The sequence below is a fragment of the Rhinopithecus bieti genome, unplaced genomic scaffold, assembly GCF_001698545.2.
Source record: "Rhinopithecus bieti isolate Rb0 unplaced genomic scaffold, ASM169854v2 scaffold_15197, whole genome shotgun sequence".
Lineage (NCBI taxonomy): Eukaryota > Metazoa > Chordata > Mammalia > Primates > Cercopithecidae > Rhinopithecus > Rhinopithecus bieti.
In genome coordinates this window covers 1,041,243-1,062,958 of record NW_016808366.1, presented here as the reverse complement: position 1 = coordinate 1,062,958, position 21,716 = coordinate 1,041,243, and the positions used below count along the sequence as shown (strand labels likewise).

The 21,716-nt window shown below is 41.5% G+C and overlaps 1 protein-coding gene and 1 pseudogene across 2 annotated transcripts in view; both read right to left on the bottom strand.

Moving 5' to 3' along the window:
* PHF20 (PHD finger protein 20) overlaps positions 1 to 21,716 on the bottom strand; it is a 189,067-nt gene that overhangs the window by 68,511 nt on the left and 98,840 nt on the right. For both annotated transcript variants that reach the window (XM_017886648.1, XM_017886649.1), the window contains 4 exons: positions 18,656 to 19,043; positions 12,397 to 12,510; positions 10,826 to 11,005; positions 10,131 to 10,310 (listed from right to left, as the gene is read on the bottom strand). In XM_017886648.1, the coding sequence (XP_017742137.1) occupies positions 10,131 to 10,310; positions 10,826 to 11,005; positions 12,397 to 12,510; positions 18,656 to 19,043 (862 nt within the window). The remainder of the gene's footprint in view (positions 1 to 10,130; positions 10,311 to 10,825; positions 11,006 to 12,396; positions 12,511 to 18,655; positions 19,044 to 21,716) is intronic.
* On the bottom strand, positions 2,661 to 4,004 carry LOC108538474 (HIG1 domain family member 1A, mitochondrial pseudogene; annotated as a pseudogene).

Here is a 21,716-nt window from a genome sequence, read left to right as displayed (position 1 = left end):
AAAAAAAAAAAAAAAAAAAAGCATTTAGGGATAAAGGTCTGGAACTTATTTTTAAACAATTCAGAAAAAATGCTTTCTAAAAAAAAAATTAAAAATTTTTATTTTCTTTGAGACAGAGTCTCACTCTGTCACCTAGGCTGGAGTACAGTGGCACGATCTTGGCTCACTGCAATCTCCATCTCCCAAGTTCAAGAGATTCTCCTGCCTCAGCCTCTCAAGTAGTTAGGACTACAAGCATGTGCCATCATGCCCAACTAATTTTTTTATTTTTGTAGAGACAGGGTTTCACTATGTTGGCCAGGCTGGTCTCGAACTCCTGACCTCAAGTGATCTGCCCGCCTCAGGCTCCCAAAGTGCTGGAATTACAGGCGTGAGCCACTGCATCCCATCTAGAAAAAGTACTTTGAAAATAGAATATTTTATTTTTTTTAAATATTCTATTTTTTTACCGAGCCGGGCGTGGTGGCTCACTCCTGTAATCCCAGCACTTTGGGAGGCCGAGGCGGGTGGATCACGAGGTCAGGAGATCGAGACCATCCTGGCTAATATGGTGAAACCCCATCTCTACTAAAAATATTTTAAAAATTAGCCAGGCGTGTTGGTGGGCACCTGTAGTCCCAGCTACTCAGAAGGCTGAGGCAGCAGAACGGCGTGAACCCGGGAGGCGGAGCTTGCAGTGAACCAAGATTGTGTCACTGCACTCCAGCCTAGGTGACTGAGCAAGACTCCGTCTCAGAAAAAAAAAAAAAAAAAGAATAATAAAGCAAATATGGTAAATTGCTGGCAATCGGGGAATTTGGTTAAAGGTATATTCTTTGCACCATTTTTGACAACATTCTTAATAACAAATTATTTCAAAATAAAAACTTCTTTAAAATATATGCAGAAAAAAATACCATATGGCCACAAAATAGCTAAATGGAAGGAAAGCAACCCTGCCAACACAGGCTATCTCCCTATCCTGAAAATGAAGCATTTTTCAGTTTCTCAATAAATTCCTCAAAGCAACCAACCTCAGTTTGGCAGCAACTTACCCCACCTTAATCCACTTCAGGAAGTCTGCAATCAAGTCAAAACACATACCTGACAGTCTCAGAAATGGCCCTGTGGTCATGCCATGCTAGCTGCTTTGCCTACATTTTCAAATGCCTAACTGCTACCCATCCTTCAAGGTCCTGTGCAAGTACCACCTTCTTCCATCCCTGCCCCTAAAGCACCAACCTCTCCCCAAGAGGCAAATAGCAAATCCAAATAGCAGTTAATGAACACTAAGACCAAGAGTGCCCAGTCATCTTTGCATACTCAACAGTTAGCAGTCCTAGGCATATGTTAAAGGCTCAGTAAGTGAGTTGAAGTCAATTAATTTCTTTCTCTCTCTCTCTCTTCTTTCTCTCTTTCTTTCCTTCTTTCACACGGTCTCACCCTGTCACGGCTCTGGAGCACAGTGTTGCCATGATCATGGCTTATTATAGCTTTGACCTCCAGGGCTCAATCAATCCTCCCACCTCAGCCTCACAAGTAGCTGGGATTACAGGCTCATGCCACCACACCCGGCTAATTTGTTTTTTGGGGTTTTGTTTTGGGCTTTTTTTTTTTTTTTTTTTTTTTTTGGAGACATGGGGTTTCACCATGTTGCCCAGGCTGGTCTTGAAAGGTCAATTTCTTTCTTTTTTTTTTGACATGGGTCACTTTAATAACAATACATATACCATGTTACCACCATGGAATGTAAATTCCATGGTGGTAACATGATAAGAGAATTTCACAAGCGTAATAACATTCTATGGTATATAAAAGTTTCGGTATACTGTCTGGCCTAACCAGATTGCTCTTAAGCCATTAATCAAAACCATTATAGGTAATTTGTTCAGTTTAATGTTTATAATTCTTATGGAAAAAATAAGAAATGCACACATTTAAAAAGTGTTCATTTACCTTTGCATGAGTGCTTAAAATACATATTTCTATTTCAAGATGACATTTAAAAATTATTCTAATATAACAGCAGCAAAAATATAATTTGCAATTACTAAAGAAATAAACTAGAATCCATAAGTTATTCTCACGTTTACAACTGTGATTCTTTAATAAATACTGCTATTATGCAGCTCTACTATAAGTTTTCTAGATTTGGTTTAAACATACGCACATATACATATTGTCAGTTGTGGGAAGCTTTACAAGTTATATTCCAAGCACTTTTTGGACAGAGTTCTAAAAGAGCCAGCCAGCCCACAAAACAGGCAGAAAAATAGTTAAATTAACTGAGGCAAATAGGACTCTTCTATAACATCCAAAATACATGAGACTCTGCAGCAAACTGGGAGTACTTCAGGGTTGGCCTGTTATCTTCTTAAGAACTAAGTTCATCTTAACAATTTAAGAAGGTGGACATTTTGACACCATCAACTGCATTTAGGTGACATGTTTCTTTTAAGTTAACTTGACTTCCTTGAATGACCTAGTTAGTAAACTAGTCACTAGTAATTTGGTCACCAGGCAAATCAAGCCTGTAAGAAAGTAAGACAATATTCAAAATGCCATGTTACCATCTAAACCCATACAAATTAGTTTATTTTCAACGATAATACATAACTTCAATAATGAGATGTCTAACTAAAGCAAGCTCCTCCAACAAGACCAAGACAGCATCTCTTCTTCTAAGGCTTAGGTTTTGCCCAGAATTCTCGATACATGGAATAGCCCATAACAACAGTAACTGCTCCTACAACAAAGCCTTGGGCTGCCACACACATGTGGATCAGATGAAGGGACATTTTAGTATTTCCCCTGCTCTTCAATTTGTATAACCAATATGCAACAATTGCTGCAAAACCTTCTATTCCAACAGGTACGAATAGTGCCTCTTTAGCTTTTTGAATAAGTTTGGATCCCTGATCTTCATCATATGAATTCAGAAAGGGAAACATCTGTGTTTGTTGACATAGTGATTGCCTAAAGAATCTCCCTAGAGCAAGAAAACCTCTCACAGGCCAACCTGAAGAGGTCAATTTCTATGTAGCACACATTATCACTGTCATTCTTCTCTCTATTCTTGTAGTTTTATTCTAAGTTTGTCATGACATCATCTTTCTTGTACCATAGGTATCTGAAGTCTCATCCATTCCTCTGGACAGAAAGACCTGGAAGGGCCTAGACCAGATGTCACATTCATCTCTCTAACCCCCAGAATAATGAATTATCTATCAGTTTTCCATCACAATACATAATTGATGATATGAAAAACCACAGACACCCACAACTTCCCCAACTAAAATGGCTGTAGATCTATGACTCTCCTGCTCAAGAAACCATAGAGAACACAAATTCATTAAAGCTGAAATACTATAGGCATTACACTAAATCTCAACTGGTTAATTTAAAAGTAAATCATTTGCAAAAAATATTATAGTCATCATGCTAAATCGTAACTAGTTAATTTAGACATAAATCATTTGTTAATTTTTTATACTTCAATGACAATTCATTCATTTTATAACTAACAACAAACACAGCAAGATTTCATGGGTTAGAATCACTGATCTGGATCCTGTGGCAAAGTGTCCCACTTCTACCAAGTATTTACTAAAAATAACTTAACTGAATGGACCTGTACTTCTATTTGGTTTTCTTTCTTGTTTATTCTATGCTTCTTGTAGAATATTAACCAATAAGACAGCTTAGAATAGGGTCTGAGGCTGAAGCAGGAGGATCACTTGAGCACAGGAGTTAGAGGCTGCAGTGATCTAAGATCATACCACTGCACTACAGCGTGGGCGAAAGAGTCAGACCCCGCCTTCAAAACAAGAAAGCGGGAGGCTGAGGCAGGGGAATTGCTTGAACCTGGGAGGCGGAGGTTGCAGTGAGCCGAGATCGCACCACTGCACTTCAGCCTGGGGAACACGGTGAGACTCTGTCTCGAAAAAAAAAAAAAGAAGAAAGAAAAGAATAGGGTCTGGCACTGGCACTTACCAGGCACTTGCTAAATATTTGCAGCAGCCCATTTTCAGAGAATAATATGACCTCTAAACTTCTTTTTTTTTATTATTATTTTTTGAGATGGAGTCTCACGCTGTCTCTCAGGCTGGAGTGCAGTGGCACAATCTCGGCAAACTGCAACCTCTCCCTCCCAGGTTCAAGCACTTCTCCTGTCTCAGCCTCTCAAGTATCTGGGCAAGCGCCCACCACCATGCCCAGCAAATTTTTGTATCTTTTTTTTTTTGAGACGGAGTCTCGTTCTGTCACCCAGTCTGGAGTGCAGTGGCACAATTTTGGCTCACTGCAAGTTCCACCTCCCAGGTTCATGCCATTCTCCTGGCTCAGCCTCCCGAGTAGCTGAGACTACAGGCGCCCACCACCATGCCCAGCTAATTTTTTTGTATTTTTAGTAGAGACAGGGTTTCACTGTGATAGCCAGGATGGTCTTGATCTCCTGACCTCGTGATCCGCCCGCCTCAGCCTCCCAAAGTGCTGGGATTACAGGCGTGAGCCACCGCACCCGGCCAAATTTTTGTATCTTTAGTAGAGATGAGGTTTCACCATGTTGGCCAGGCTGGTCTCTAACTCCTAATGTCAGGTGATCTGCCCACCTTGGCCTCCCAAAGTGCTGGGATTACAGGAATGAGCCACCGCACCCAGCCCGAGACCTCTAAACTTCTAGGGGAATTACTAACTTCTGTTTTACTGCATAAATGAATGCTTGCCCAATTACAACAGTCACAACTGCATTCTCCTCTGGCTTTTTTATTTTGTTATTTTTGAGATAGAGTCTCACTCTGTCGCCTAAGCTGGAGTACAGTGGCACGATCTCAGCTCACTGCAACCTCCACCTCCCAGGTTCAAGCAACTCTCCCATCTCAGCCTCCCGAGTAGCTAGGATTACAGGCGCCTGCCACCATACCTGGCTAATTTTTGTATTTTTGATAGAGATGGGGTGTCACCATGTTGGCCAGGCTGGTCTTGAACTCCTGACCTCAAGTGATCTGTCCACCTCGACCCCCCAAAGTGCTGAGATTACAGGCATAAGCCACCAGACCCAGCCATCTACTCTGGCTTTTAAGTCACTAAAGCAAAAAGCAAATACCTCATTCAAAAAAAAAGAAAAAATACAGTAATGGGTTCCATGCTATATTTATTCCTCTTGGCTCAAGCTCAAAGTAATTTGACCTCCACCCTTACTATTAACCCTCTTGGAAAACAGATAAGTGTTTCAATCCGTTGCAATAGTTTCAAAATTATTCCCTTAGAAAGGCAAAATTATTCCCTTACAAAGGACCTTTGTAAGGATGCAAAAGACAACGTGAAATCTCACCATCATCCTTTCCCCTAGACTCACCCGTCCCACCCTTAACTATACTTGATTCTGTGCTCTCCACAATCCAGAAACATAGCTGAGTTAGCTAACGCAAGCCAGAAATTATGTATGTGTATATTTTGGGAAAAAATAGAGCCCAAGACCCCATAAAATATGTAAACTTTACAAAAGGCACTGGAGTTAGCTTCCAATCTAGTCTCCTCACTTATATGCATGGCGTATTTCCTAGTGGTATAGGAACAATTAACTACAAATTTCAAGTGATGTCTAACATAACACTACCCTTAAGACAACATAATTAAAAGCTTAGTCTGCTGAGTCACAAGGGATGTGGCTGATCATCTACAGCTCTCCCTGCCACGACAGACAACTAAATTCCGAGATTAAATTTCCACCTCATTTATATATGAACTTTAATAATTTGCCCCACCTGTCAGAAGAGCAGGCTGGGAAGAGCCCCAACACTGAGAGGAGGATGAGCAAAAAAAGGAAGATCCCTTGCCCCGACAAGCCCTCAAGGCTGAAGCACAACACTATGGACTCAGCTAGACACAGGACTAACAGAACAGCAGCAGAGATGAGCCAGGAGTGAATACTTCAGTACTCTTCTAATTTTTTAATTTTTTTTTTTTGAGACGGAATCTCACTCTGTCACCCAGGCTGGAGTAGTACAGTGGTGCGATCTCAGCTCACTGCAACCTCTGCCTTCTGGGTTTAAGTGATTCTCCTGCCTCAATCTCCAGAGTAGCTGGGACTACAGGCACGCACCACCACACCCAGTGAATTTTTGTATTTTTAGTAGAGACGGGGTTTCACCATGTTGGCCAGGCTGGTCTCGAATTCCTGACCTCAAGTGATCTGCCCGCCTAGGCATCCGAGAGTGCTGGGATTATAGGCGTGAGCCACCACGCCCGGCCAATTTTTAAAACATTTTTAAGAGAGTCTTGTTCTGTCACCCAGGCTGGCAGTGGTACAATTGCAGCTCACGGCAGCCTCGACCTCCCCAGTTTAAGTGATCCTCCCACCTTAGCCTCCCAAGTAGCTGGGACTATAGGCATGAACCATCATGCCAGGCTAATTTTTTTATTTTTTGAAGAGAGAGGGTCTCACTATGTTGATGCAAGACCTTCAATATAGCGAGTTTTGAACTCCTGGCCTCAAGTGATCCTCCCGTCTCGACCTCCCAGAGTACTGAGATTCACTGTTTTCAAACAGCTGCTCTACTACATTTATGTTAACTATATAGCATTTGGCCAAGGAAAAAAAAAAAAACTATTCAAAATTTTTTTTAGTCCGGGTGCGGTGGCTCAAGCCTGTAATCCCAGCACTTTGGGAGGCCGAGGCGGGCGGATCACGAGGTCAGGAGATCGAGACCATCCTGGCTAACACGGTGAAACCTCGTCTCTACTAAAAAAATACAAAAAACTAGCCGGGCGTGGCGGCGGGCACCTGTAGTCCCAGCTACTCGGGAGGCTGAGGCGGGAGAATGGCGTAAACCCAGGAGGCGGAGCTTGCAGTGAGCTGAGATCCGGCCACTGCACTCCAGCCTGGGCGACAGAGTGAGACTCCATCTCAAAAAAAAAACAAAACATATTTTTTTAAGTTATCCAAATAAAAAGTAGGCAATTCTAAAGACACATAGTCTTATTTGTTTTTTAACTAAAAGTTAAGAAAAAAAATTAGCTGGGCATAATGGCACATGCCTGTACACCCAGCTACTCAAGTGACTGAGGCAGGAGGATCACTTGAGTCCAGGCGGTCCCGGCTACTCTGAGCTGTGATTGTGCCACCGCACTCCAGCCTGGGAAACAGTGAGACTCTATCTTTAAAAAAAAAAGTCAAGTTTAAACAAAAACCAGAAGAATTTGTCATCAGGAACTTATAAGAAAATCTGAAGGAAATTCTTCATGCTTAAAAGAAATCTTCGAAGAAATAAAGAACATTGGAAATAGGCATGTGTAAATACGACTGTTGCTTTTGTCTTATTGTCTTTAACATACATAATTGTGTAAAGCAAAAATTATAATACTACATTATGAAATTTATAATAGGCCAGGCGTGGTGGCTAATGCCTATAATCACAGGACTTTGGGGAGGCCAAGGCAGGTAGATCACTTGAGGTCAGGAGTTCCAGACCAGCTTGACCAACATGGTGAAACTCCATCTCTACTAAAAATACAAAAAAAAAATTAGCCAGGCGTGCGGCACATGCCTGTAATCCCAGCTACTTGGGAGGCTGAGGCAGGAGAATTGCTTGAATCTGGGAGGCGGAGGTTGCAGTGAGCCAAGATCACGCCATTGCACTCTACCTGGGCAACAAGAGTGAAACTCCATCTCAAAAAAATAAATAAAACTTTTTTTAAAAGGAATTTATAGGATATGTAGATATAATTCATGTGACAACTACAACATGGGGGAGGTTAATGGAACATTTTTACATAAAGTGGTTCAATATTAACTCTAAAGTGAACTGTGAAAAGTTAAGGATGCATACCATAATCCATAGAGTAACTTCTTTAAAAATGCTAGAAATACATCTAAAAGCTAACAGATGAATTAAAATGAAATTCTTAAAAAATCAGTTAACCTAAAAAACAAGAAACAAAAGAACAAAACACAAATAAGATAAACAGACAACCAGCCTGGCCAACATGGTGAAACCCCATCTCTACTAAAAAATACAAAAATTAGCCGATTGTGGTGGCAGGTGCCTATAATCCCAGCTACTCAGGAGGCTGAGGCAGGTGAATCGCTTCAACCCAGGAAGCAGAGGTTGCAGTGAGCAGAAATCGCGCCACTGCACTCCAGCCTGGGCAATAGAGCAAGACTCTGTCTTAAAAAAAAAAAAAAAAGGCAAAACACAGTCAAATGTTAGACCAAAACCCAACCATATCAACAATTACATTTAGGCCAGGCACGGTGGCTCACATCTGTAATCCCAGCACTTTGGGAAGCCGAGGTGGGCAGATCATCTGTAGTCAGGAGTTCAAGGCCAACCTGGCCAATATGGAGAAACCCTGTCTCTACTAAAAATACAAAAATCAGCTGGACGTGGTGGCACATGCCTGTAATCCTAGCTACTCGGGAGGCTGAGACATGAGAATTGCTTGAACCCTCTGTCACAGGAGGCAGAGGTTGAAGTGAATGGAGATTGCAACCACTGCACTCCAGCCTGGGTGACAAAGCAAGATTCTGTCTCAAAAAAAAAAAAAAAAAAAAAAAATTATAAATGTGTATGCATCTAAAAGATCTTCAAAATACACAAAGCAAAAATGACAAAATTAGGCCGGTTGTGGTGGCTCACGCCTGTAATCCCAGCACTTTGGGAGGCCAAGGCGGGCAGATCATGAGGTCAGGAGATCGAGACCATCCTGGCTAACACGGTGAAACCCTGTCTCTACTAAAAATACAAAAAAAATTAGCTGGGCATGGTGGCGGGTGCCTGTAGTCCCAGCTACTCAGGAGGCTGAGACAGGAGAATGGTGTGAACCCGGGAGGTGGAGCCTGAAGTGAGCCGAGATCGCACCACTGCACTCTAGCCTGAGCGACAGAGCGAGACTCCCCCAAAAAAAAAAAAAAAAAAAGAAGACAAAATTAAAGGGAGAAATTAACAAATCTACAATAACAGAGATTTTAACAACACTCTCTTAGAAATTGACAGAACTAGACCAAAAGGAAAAAAAAAGCACAAAAATCAATTTGTCAGAGAAACACCATCAACTACCTTGATCTAACTGACAGATCTAGAACAAACACACAACAACGGTAAAATACACGTTCTCAAGTGCATATGAAACATTCACCAGGACAGATCATATGCTGGACCACAGATTAAATCTCAACAAATGTAAAAAGATTGAAATCCTACGAAGTATGTTCTCTGACCACAGTAAAACTATATTAGAAATCAACAGCAATAAGGTATCTACAAAAACATAAAATACTTCAAACTAAAACAGCATACTTCTAAGAAACCCATGGTCAACAAATAAATCACAAGATATATTAAATTGAACAAAAATAGAAACACAACATATCAAAATTTGTAAGATGCTGAAAAAGCAGTGCTCAGTAGGAAATGTATGACTTTATTATTTATTTGTTTATTTATTTATTTATTTTTTTTTTTTTTAGACTGAGTCTCACTCTGTTGCCCAGGCTGGAGTGCAATGGCGGGATCTTAGCTCACCGCAACCTCCACCTCCTAGGTTCAAGCAATTTTCCTGCCTCAGCTTCCTGAGTAGCTGGGATTACAGGTGCCTGCCACCATGCCCAGCTAATTTTTGTATTTTTGGTAGGGTTGGGGTTTCACCATGCTGGGCAGGGTGGTCTCGAACTCTCGACCTCAGGCAATCCACCCACCTCGGCCTCCCAAAGTGCTGGCATTACGAACCACCACACCCAGCCGGAAATTTATAACTTTAAATGCTCATATTAGGAAGAAAGATCTTTTCACCAGGTAATGAAAAAAAAAAAGGAAGAATGATCTAAAATCAATTAGGTGAAGTTCTACAAAAAGCTGAAGGAAGAAAGCAAGATCAAAACAGAAATCAATGATATTTTAAAAAATAAACAATAGAGAAAATTGAAGTAAAAGCTCAGTTATTTGAAAACAAAATAGATAAAGCCCTAGCCATACTAAGAGAGGGAACACAAATTATGAAAATCAGAAATGAAAAGAGCATAACATTAAAATGATAAGGGAATATTAATAAAAGGTGAAAATCATCAACAGAAAAGTCATTTTTTTTTTTAGTTCACAAAGCATAAGCAAAGTGTATATAAAAAGAGGATTAATTTAACTCTAAATATGAACCTTCCACAGTCGAAATCTCTTGTAATTCCACAAGGGGAGAAGTCGTTTCTGTTTTCATGGTGTTTTCTCCCATTGACGGGCAGTTCAACTCCAAGCCTGCAGCCCCGGATCCATCCCCAAAGGAGTGGCAAGTCAGTGCAGATGAGACCTGGCCAGCTTCCAAAGTAGACTTCAACTGACCTAGAAGAAAAAAAGAAAGTTTGGGGGAAATATACATGTATGCAATTCTGAAACCGAAAGTCCTACAACAGTCTAAGAAAGCCAGGGACTTTTTAGAGGAAGGAATTACTTTAAAACAAAAAAGTATACATTCACAGGTTCCAGTACACACAGGCTGGCCTGTGAGCTTCTCAAAGAAAGAGGTTAAAGTGAAAGGAGAAATTGCTGGAAGTATAAACACAAAGGCACGAATGAGATGGCAGCAGAGAGAGAGAAGCAGGGCTCTTCAAACAGTGTACCTCCAGGCCAACATTGAGTGGTAAATAAGCAAAACCAACCACAAATGCATCCAGAAAGTATGTCTATTGAATAAATTATCAGTGAAGAGCAATACATTATAAAAACACTGCAGCCCATTCAATAGTTTGATTTCAAGACAATTTAATACTTGTGGAAGGCAGAACACAATGATTTAGATTGATTCTCACTAAATAGGCACCAGGTTGGCAAGACAATTCCTGAATAGACTGACTCACCTTCTTCAGATTCCTTGGTACTAGACAACGTGTCTTGCAAAGGATCCGTATCAACCAAATCTGATACAACCAAGTCAGGATCTAGGATCTCATGGGTCCCATTAGTGGATAGCCTGGAGGAACGTCTCCTCGATAAGTCTTTGTCAGTGTTTTCCGAGTAGTTTTTTGACTTTTCCTGGGCTATTAAACCATTAAGAGAGTTGTAGTCAAGAGACCAACAAGAAGAAATAACTGTGCAGTATACTACAGATTTCTGGGCTGGATGTCTCTAAAAGGACTTTACAGAGAGACTCCTGGAATGTTAGACTAGTGATAAAAGCAAATACCCTTTACTAGTTTACAGTTTTAAGTAAGGGCAAAGCGTCCCTGCCAGGATAGAATTTCACTTCTTTAAGGATTCATGGTCTGAAAACATGTACTAGGTCATGTCCCAATCTTGACAACTATGCTCTATTTTGGGGCTTCCCAAATGTACTAACTTCCAAAGTCAATAAGGTTTATAAGAGCCTTACTTCGAGCTATCACAAATCCTTTTTGGAGCCAACAGGGTACTTTTTATTTTAAATTTATTTAAATATTTGAGCCAACTCACTCCAGAGGGTATTTTTTTAAATAAATAAATAGTATTGTATTTTGTATTTTTATTTTTTGTAAGACAGAGTCTCACTCTATCACCCAGGCTGGAGGACAGTGGCACAGTCTTGGCTCACTGCAATCTCGGCCTCCTAGGTTCAAACAATTCTCCTGCCTCAGCCTCCCAAGTAGCTGGGATTACAGGTACCTGCCACCACACCCAGCTAATTTTTTTTTTTCTTTTTTTGAGACGGCGTCTCGCTGTCACCCAAGGCTGGAGTGCGGTGGCGCGATCTCGGCTCACTGCAAGCTCTGCCTCCTGGGTTCACACCATTCTTCTGCCTCAGCCTCCCAAGTAGCTGGGACTACAGGCACCCGCCAACACGCCCGGCTAATTTTTTGTATTTTTTAGTAGAGACGGGGTTTGACCGTGTTAGCCAAGATGGTCTCCATCTCCTTACCTCATGATCTGCCCACCTCCACCTCCCAAAGTGCTGGGATTTCAAGTGTGAGCCATCGTGCCCAGCCACACCCAGCTAATTGTTATATTTTTAGTAAAGACAGGGTTTCACCATGTTGGCCAGGCTGCTCTCAAACTCCTAACCTCAGATGATCCACCCACCTCAGCCTCCCAAACTACTGGGATTACAGGCATGAGCCACTGCGCCCGGCCAATAAGTAGTATTTTTAAAGTTTCACTCTACATAGAAACCCATCCCTTCCTAAGCCACTAAATTTCCAGTGGCATCCAAATCAAATGTGATTTATGGATATGGAGATGATACCACAGAACCCAGCATTAGTACAGTTTGTGCTTTGGGATTTATTTTTCTTCTAGCAAAAACTCCTTCTGATCCAACTGCATCCCACTCACATTACCTCATGTGACCAGAGACAAACATTAGAGCCTATAGGGAATGGGGGACAGGATGAATATAGAGGAGGTTGACCCAAACAATGTCAAATTCTAGCCACACATAAACAAACTGGAGACTCACATGAATTTTTGTCAAGCCGAGGACGTTTTAATGGGACTTCACATCCTTTTGATATTTTCCGTCTTCTCAATTCCAACGTTATTGGTTGCAAAGTTTGAGAGTTTGAATCCACAGCTACCATGTTTATAAAACCACACAAAAAAGATACGTAATTTCTTAGTGTCTGTCATTTTTATATACAAATAAAACATATATATGCAGAAATCACTGCATTATAAATGGACCATCAAAATGTCATTCTTACTTAAGATAAAAGAAAAAAAGTAAAATGAGTGAGAAATTACTTCCTTACAGGAGATACCTTGCAAATTGACCTCCTGAATCTATGATCCAGCTCCAGTTTTCAACCTCTACTTACTACATTAATTACCTTAGCATTGGGCCTAGTTTTGAGGGTACAAGAAAAATGTCTAAGAGAATTTGGTTTTGTTTTTTTTTCTTTTGAGATGGAGTCTTGCTCTGTCCCCCAAGCTGGAGTGCAGTGGCGCGCTCTCGGCTCACTGCAACATCCGCCTCCCAGGTGCAAGCGATTCTCCTGCCTCAGCCTCCAGAGTAGCTGGGATTACAGGCACCCAACACCACACCCGGCTAATTTTTGTAATTTTAGTAGAGTCACGGTTTCCCCATGTTGGTCAGGCTGGTCTCGAATTCTTGACCTCAAGTGATCCAGCCACCTTGGCCTCCCGAAGTTCTGGGATTACAGGCATGAGCCATGAGATCCAGCTGAGAATTTGTATTTTCTTAAACACAATCCTAAAAAAATTATTGGGAGACTATGCTATTTAATAGTCAATGTTCCAGGCAAGCCTGCTGGTCCCCAGCAAACCCAGCTCTGACATAATTGAGCAGTACAGATGCTAAGCCTTTGAAGAGTACTTACTATTTAGTTTTCTGTTTGTTTGTTTGTTTGCTTGCTTGCTTGCTTGTTTTTTTGAGATGAAGTCTTGGTCCGCTGCCCAGGCTAGAGTGCAGTGGTGCGATCTTGGCTCAATGCTACCTCTGCCTCCATGCTACCTCTGCTTCCTGAGTTCAAGTGATTCTCCTGCCTCAGCCTTCCCTGTAGCTGGGATTACAGGTGCCTGGCACACCTGGCAAATTTTTTTTTTTTTTTTTTGGTATTTTTAATAGAGATGGGGTTTTACCATGTTCGCCAGGCTGGTCTTGAACTCTTGACCTCAAGTGATCTGCCCACCTTGGCCTCCCAAAGTGCTTAGATTACAGGCATGAGCCACCTGCCTGGCATAGTACTTACTATTAATTTTTTTTTTGAGATGGAGTTTCGCTCTCATTGCCCAGGCTAGACTGCAATGGTGCGATCTCAGCTCACTGCAACCTCTGCCTCCCAGGTTCAAGTGATTCTCCTGCCTCAGCCTCCCAAGTAGCTGGGTTTACAGGTATGCACCACCACGCCTGGCTAATTTTGTATTTTTAGTAGAGACAGGGTTTCTCCATGTTGGTCAGGTTGGTCTCAAACTCCTGACCTCAGGTGATCTGCCCACCTCGGCCTCCCAAAGTGCTGGGATTACAGGCGTGAGCCACTGAGCCTGGCCCTTACTGTTTAGTTTTAAACCTACCACCTAAGAAGCTCTCTCCAAATCAGAAAAGATGAGAATTTAAAAGGCAGGCAGAAGGAACTGGGAAGTTGGGCAGGAAGGCAAGGCTAAGGGGTCTCAGGAAGAGTAAAAGGAGGAGAGAGAAGAGCAAGGAGGAAAGGAAGATGGAGGAAGAGAAGTAAATGGGAGGAAAAGAGGAAGGGAAGGGAGAAAGATGAGAAGGGGGAAGAGGGACAGAAAAGACTCATCTAAGACCTGTAGCTTCAGGTAGGTCAAATGGCTCAACAAGACACAGCCCTGAAGTGTGAGGAAGCAAACCAGAAGACCATTGAACTCCAAGGTTCTTCCTGTGTTCAAGCTTCTCAATGTGCCAGTATTATTTTGTTCCAGCTGACAGAACTTGGAAATCCCACACATTCCACATTAAACATAAATACAAACAGGCCAGCTGGGTGTGGTGGCTCGTGCCTGTAATCCCAGCACTTTGGGAGCCGGAGGCAGGCAGATCACCTGAGCTCAGGAGTTCAAGACCAGCATAGCCAACATGGTGAAACCTTGTCTCTACTAAACATACAAAAAATTAGCCAGGCATGGTGGCACGCTCCTGTAGCCCCAGCTACTCGGGAGGCTGAGGCACAAGAATCACTTGAACCCAGGAGGCAGTGGTTACAGTTAGCCAGGATTGTGCCACTGTACTCCAGCCTGGGAGACAGAGACTCCATCTCAAAAAAATAAAAATTAAAAAAAAAAAAATACAAACAATCCTCTCTAAATAGCTCAGATCCTGTTCCCAATCAAGTCTATACAATCTAGGGTGCTGAAGGAAGGCTCTACAAATCAATGAACTTATTCCAAGTAATGTTTTAAGGGGATTTGAACAATATATAGGATATTTGGCAAGTCTTCTTCCCTTTGATACTGTATATAAACACGGGCTGACTATACAGAACTTGAGTGTTTCCCAAACTCTTCTTACAGTATAAGTCATCTGGGAAGCTTGTTAACAACTCATATTCCCAGGTTCCCATCCAGACAGTCTGACTGGGAAAGAACTGAGACATGGCTGAAATCTGTTTTTACAAATGCCTTGGGCAAGGATTAACCGTAAACTTGGAAAACATCCTTTCTATATTAAATTTATCCTACTCGTTATGAAATCCTACACTTATAAAATATAAAACCAAATGTCCTTTTCTTATCTCAATGGAGTCATGTGGCTTCAAAGGAGCAGTCTGCTTATTGGGGTACAACTACTCCTGTACATACTTTCTGGAGGGTAAAAGCCAGGGCATGAATAGCTAAAGGAGAATCAGTTTCAAAACACTCAGTTCTCACACATACTGTTTCCTAAACTGAGCTAAGGACATGTCAGATTTCTGCCAGTTTACATTTTCCACCCCTCCTTGTATAATAACTGCCTTTAACTACCCTTCTCCCACTTTACATAAAAGGGCCTGCCTCTCACTCATCCCACATCTTAACATGGTGCTCTGCCTGGAGGTTTAAAATTTCCAGATTTTCTCAACTGGGTTTCCTCATCTGAAGAGAGATACATTTTCTCTGTTTTTGTAAGGGTGGTATACAGCTATTACCATTCACAATGCACTAAGGTCAATCCATCACAGATCAAGGATGCCTTGGGTATTGTGGCTTCTCTCCCAGAACTCAGTTGAGAAAGCCAGTGAACATAAAGCCAGTGCTGTCCAACAGAAATACGCTAAGAGTGCAAGCCACACGCAATTTCCTTTTTTTTTTTTTGAGATGGAGTCTCACTTCATCACCCAGGCTGGAGTGCAGTGGTGTGATCTTGGCTGACTGCAACCTCTGCCTCCTGGGTTCAAGAGATTCTCCTGCCTCAGCCTCCCAAGTGGGTGGGATTACAGGCTCATCTAATTTTTGTGTTTTTAGTAGAGATGGGGTTTCACCATGTTGGCCAGGCTGGTCTTGAACTCCTGACCTCAGGTGATCTGCCCACCTTGGTCTCCCAGAATGCTGGGATTACAGGCGTGAACCACCATGCCCAGCCAATTTTTGTGTTTTTAGTAGAGACGGGGTTTCACCATGTTGGCCAGCCTGGTCTCAAATTTCTGAGCCACCATGCCTAGCGAATTTTAAATTTTTTACTCATCACATAAGAGGGTTTGGTTTTTAAGTGTCAGGCATGGTGGCTCATGCCTGTAATCTCACCACTTTCAGAGGCTAAGGCAGGAGGATTGCTTGAGGCCCGGAGATTTAGACAAACCTGAGCAACATAGTGAAACCCTGACTCTAAAAAAATAAATTAGCCAGGCATTGTGGCATGTGCCTATAGTCCCAACTACTCGGGAGGCTGAGACAGGAGCATCACTTGAGCCCAGAAGGTGGAGAATGGAGTTAGCCACAATCACGCCACTGCACTCCAGCCTACGTAACAGAGTGAGACCCTGTCAAAAAAAACTTAAAAAGTTAATTTAAATACTATTTTATTTAATCCAATACCTTTCCTAAATTTGTTTTTTCTTTCTTTTTTTTAAACTGGGCTCAGCAATCTTCCTGCCTCAGCCTCTGGAATAGCTGGGACTACAAGCACGTGCCACCACTCTCAGACAATTTTTTCATTTTTTGTAGAGATGAGGTCTCACTATGTTGCCAAGGCTAGTCTCGAACTCCTGGGCTCAAGTGATCCTCCCTCATCAGCCTCCCAAAGTGCTGGCATGATTACAGGGATGAGGCACTGCACTCAGCTTCAGCTTCTAAAAACATTTCAACATGGAATCAATTTTTTTTGTTTGTTTTGTTGCCCAAGCTGGAGTGCAGTGGCCCAATCTCAGTCACTGCAGCCTCTACCTCCTGAGTTTCAAGCAATTCTCTTGCCTCAGCCTCCTGAGTAGCTGGGATTATAGACACCCACCACCAAGCCTGGTTAATTTTTCCTTATATTTTTTCAATAGAGACGGGGTTTCACCATGTTGGCTAGGCTAGTCTCAAACTCCTAACCTCAAGTAATCCAGCCGCCTCGACCTCCCAAACTGCTGGGATTACAGGCCTGGCTATAATCAATATTTTAAAATTGAGGTGTGTTACATTCTTTTTTGTACTATTTGAAATCTAGCATTTACTTATACTTACAGCACATCTCAATTCAGACTAGTTACATTTCAAGTAGTCAATAGCCCCATGCGGCTAGTGGCTACCATACTAGACAGGAGAGGTATAGGCCCTAGTTAGGTCTAGGGACAATTGCAGCACTCTCAGCTCTTGAGGGCAAAACCCAGTTACAAGCACTAGAGAGGAAGATCCCTTATTTCATATGCAGACAAAGCAACCTATTATATAATTTCCTATCTTACAATGAGTACTAATACCCTTATGTGACGTAAGTTAAAATTTTTTCCACAGAAATTAAGTCTGATAGTCTGATTTGATAGGGAAGAGTGGCTTTGCATTCTCTACATCATTGGGGAATAATGAAAAGGCTTGATCTGTAGTTCCACAGTTTTGATGAAAATATGTGTGTGTGTGTGTGTGTGTGTGTGTGTGTGTGTGTGTGTGTGTGTTGAAATGGGGTGTCACTACATTGCCCAGGCTGGTTTGAAATTCTCGGGCTCAAGCAATCCTCCCACTTCAGCCTCCTGAGTAGCTGGGACAACAAACATGCACCAACGCACTCAGCCTTCATGTTTTGTATTTTAAATATATCCACTACAGCTATTTAAACTTGTGAGAAAAAGATAAATACTGCTTTAAAACGTGCTAGGGGATTCACAGTTTCAACAGAACACACAAAGAATACACAATCAAGAATGTCTGAGGATCACTGCACATATTTAATCAACAGCACACTCAGTCTAGAGACCCAGGGGACTCTTCATGCCACTGAATTGATTTGGAGAACGAGTGTTTGACTTAGGAAGGAATCAGGGCTTGTTTCATTCTTGGTTATTCTAGAAGAAGTCCAAATTTTTTTTTTTTTTTTTTTTTTTTTTTTTTTGTATTTTTTTTAGTAGAGACGGGGTTTCACCATGTTAGCCAGGATGGTCTCGATCTCCTGACCTTGTGATCCGCCCGTCTCGGCCTCCCAAAGTGCTGGGATTACAGGCTTGAGCCACCGCGCCCGGCCAAGAAGTCCAAATTTTAAGTTTTTTAATAACTTCATTCTTCCCTAAATCTATACCCTCTAACCTTGACTCTTACAAATTAGCTATCTCGGCTTTTTATTTAGACTGTGAAAATCTCTAATCAATAATCACTCTCCAAAGAGCTCAATTTCAAAATGCACCCATGCTTTTCTAGTTCCAATGTTCCTTTGTCCTCGTCCCCTTCAGAAGCCCATACCTTTTTACTACTTTTCTTTCACGTCTGTCTTATTAGAACTCTATTTCCTGATTCCAGGTTCTATTAAGCTGACTCAAACTGAGATCATTTGAAAAAGCACAAGCAAAAGTCCTTGGTTTATCAGGTTTATCATATAAGCTGAAGTATCCAGTCAACAGTTAACCACTACTTTAGGAAGCTCAGTTACGAACACACTTCCCAACTTAGATTCACTTGGATATGTGCCTCACTTAAATTCAGCTTCATGAACACAACTTGTTTCCAGATGATAAGAAAACTCAAAATCAGTCACAAAAACAAAGGATTGAAGTATACAAGTTACAAAGAACCACAAAGGGCCACAGAAGAATACTCTGGCATTGCCCACTGCAGAACCCACTTGAAAAACTCACCAGTAGGAGCTATGGAAGGGGGTCTGCCTCGTTTTCTTTTGGGTTCCCTCACGTTTTCTTGTGGACTCTTCACAATGTCATTTTCAGGTTTCTTATCCACTTGGGCATCTCCAGAATACTCCCTGTCGTTTTCTGAAATGTTTTCCTTGTCTTCCTTCTCGTTCTTGGGAAGACTTTTCTCTGACACTTTCCCCTTTTCAGAACAGATTAACTTTCCTTCTTTATCAGGTTGCTTGGGTCGCTTTTCTGTCTTTAAGGGTTTATCTTCTTTGTCTTTCTTCACATTCACTGTGGCTTTTCTCTGTTCTTTAAACTTTTCTCGTTTATCAGGAGATGATGAAAGACTTTTGTGATCTGTTTCTTTAGGCCTAGCATTACCCACAATATTCTAAAATGAGCAAAATAGCGATGAAACACTTCGTGATTACTTGTAAATACAAAATTAGGAATTTCTTACAAACGTATGAAGACAAACAAAGAAATTAAAACAGGACATATGCCAGGTCACATACACAAAGCACCACTGACAATATCCACCTGTACTAAGAGTTGAGAACCAATCCTTAAAACAATTCAATTATTCTGGAGACAGTGCAATCTCCCTTATTATGACGAATAAGTCACTAGAAAATAAAATTCTGGGCTTTTGTTTGTTTTTGTTTCTGAGACAGCGTCTCTCTCTGTTGCCCACGCTGGAGTGCAGTGGCACAATCATGATTCATGCAGCCTCGACCTCCCAGGCCCAAGCGATCCTCCCATCTCAGCCTTCTGAGTAGCTGGGACCACAGGCATGTTTCACCATGCCCAGCTAAGTTTTTTATTGTTATTTTTTGTAGCAATAGGGTCTCCCTATGTTGCCCAGGCTGGTCTCAAACTCCCGGGCACAAGCAATCCTCCTGCCTCAGCCTCCTGAAGTATTGGGATTGTAGGCATGAGACACCATGCCTGGCCTTAAAATTCTGGAAAGCAATCTTTCTGACAAAGGTGTTTGAAGAAAATGCCTTCATGCTCTGTCCTTATCCCCAGCATGACTATACTAACCCAGAGCTTTTCAGAGGGCTGGTTCAGTTTGCCAGCATGTGCTGATGTCTTGTGTAGAGAAATAACAAAACTGATCAGTTTGCCAGCATGTGCTGATGTCTTGTGTAGAGAAATAACAAAACTGATAACTGGAAGCTGAACAGGAAAACTATAAAGATTATCCAACCCAGAACCAGGGTCTCTGCTTCCTCTACCAGGTAAAGGCTGTGCTCAGTTCAACAAACCACCTATCAGGTTCCTGAGCTACTTGGAGTTTTTGTCTATTGGTAGGAAATACTGCTTCTTAGTTACGTTCTCCCTACATTACATTCTTTAAAATTCACACTAAAAATCGAGGGTCCTCTACTGTGACTGTTTCATAATAATGCCAGGTCTGAAAGCTCTAGAGATTCCAAAACTATAATTAAGTTTATTTGTGTACATATCTCTCTTCTAGGACCTCAAAAGAGCAGAGACCACCATACTATGTTCATATGGGATCCCCAGCACCTAGCACACACTAGGCACATAGGTTTTGACTGGAAGCAGGAAGCAGTACCTAAATACTCAACAAATAAAAGTTTAATTTGTTCTACAGGGAAAAATAATAAACAAGGAAATATTTTTTCAAGTCCCCCAAATTATTCTGAAAGCAGCCAGGTTTGAGAACAGGCATTCCGGTAATGGTCAGCAGAAATATAAATTGAAATTGCCCTTCTTGTTGGGGGTTCGGGGAGGAGTTGGCAATTTGAGTCAAAACTAAAAAGGTTATACCTTTGAACTAGAATAAACCCCTAGAAATAAAGTTAGCTAAAAGAATAATCAGACTTGTGTACCTGGATTGACAAATATCCTTAATGACCATTTGGGAATTGGTTACACAAAGTACAGTTCCATACATATTACAGAACACTACATAGCTATGAAAAATCATATTCTCAGGATATTAAGGAACTTGAGGAAATGTTAGTTAAAAGAAAAGAACAGTACTATATTAATGTACCACAACTTCAATTTTGAAAAGAAATAGATACACACACATATATATGTTTAATAAAAAACACAGAAAGATATATACACCAAATTGTTAAGCCATGTTATACACCAAGGCGTTAAGAACAATTGTATCTGCTTGATGGAATAATAGAGTTTTTATTTTCTTTGTGCTTTGTACTTTTCTAATTTTCTACAGTAAGCTAAAACATAAGTGTTACTAATATAGAGACTATCAAAACATTTATAAGACAGTGCAGTCCTACAGAAAAAAAAAAAAAAAAAAAAAAAAACCCATGAAAAAACCTTTGAAATTGCCCATGACAGATTACTGTAGCCAAACCACTGTACTCTCTTGGAAAAGAAGCCAAGTCCAGGAGCCATGGGCCTGTTCTTAAGGGCCTACTGGGCTAAGGTCAGACACTCAGAGGCCACTGGGAAATGAGAAATGAAGCATGGCACCCAAAAATCCTCACCAGGTAAGGCACCACCTCCAGGCCAAAGCACTGTGAATGCTATCCATCAATTTATTGAGAACACAGAGTAAATAGATGAACAATTGTTATCTGGAGCCCTGGACTTCCACTTGGGAAGGTTCTGGATATAATCTGCCAATTCTGGACAAGTTTATAATTATGTCCTCTCTATTAACTCGTTCCACAAACCTAACACAAATATTGCCAAATTTAAGGCCAAAATAATGTTTTAGACTACTGTATGGCTCCTTACATGCCTGAGAGGCAAGTGATCAAAGAAAAAGCATTATCAGGGCCAAAGCTTTATGTAATAATGTTGTTAATTTTCTGAAGAGGAAAATCAGCAAAAGGCAAATCAGCAAAAGGTAACTTTTGAGGTTACCTCAAAGGTATCATGTATCAAAATCTTTGAAGCAGCTAGGCATGGTGGCTCATGCCCTGTAATCTCAGCACTTTGGGAGGCCAAGGTAGGCAGATCGCCTGAGGTGAGGAGTTCAAGACCAGCCTGGCCAACATGGTGAAACCCCCGTCTCTATTAAAAATACAAAAATTAGGCCAGGCGCGGTGGCTCA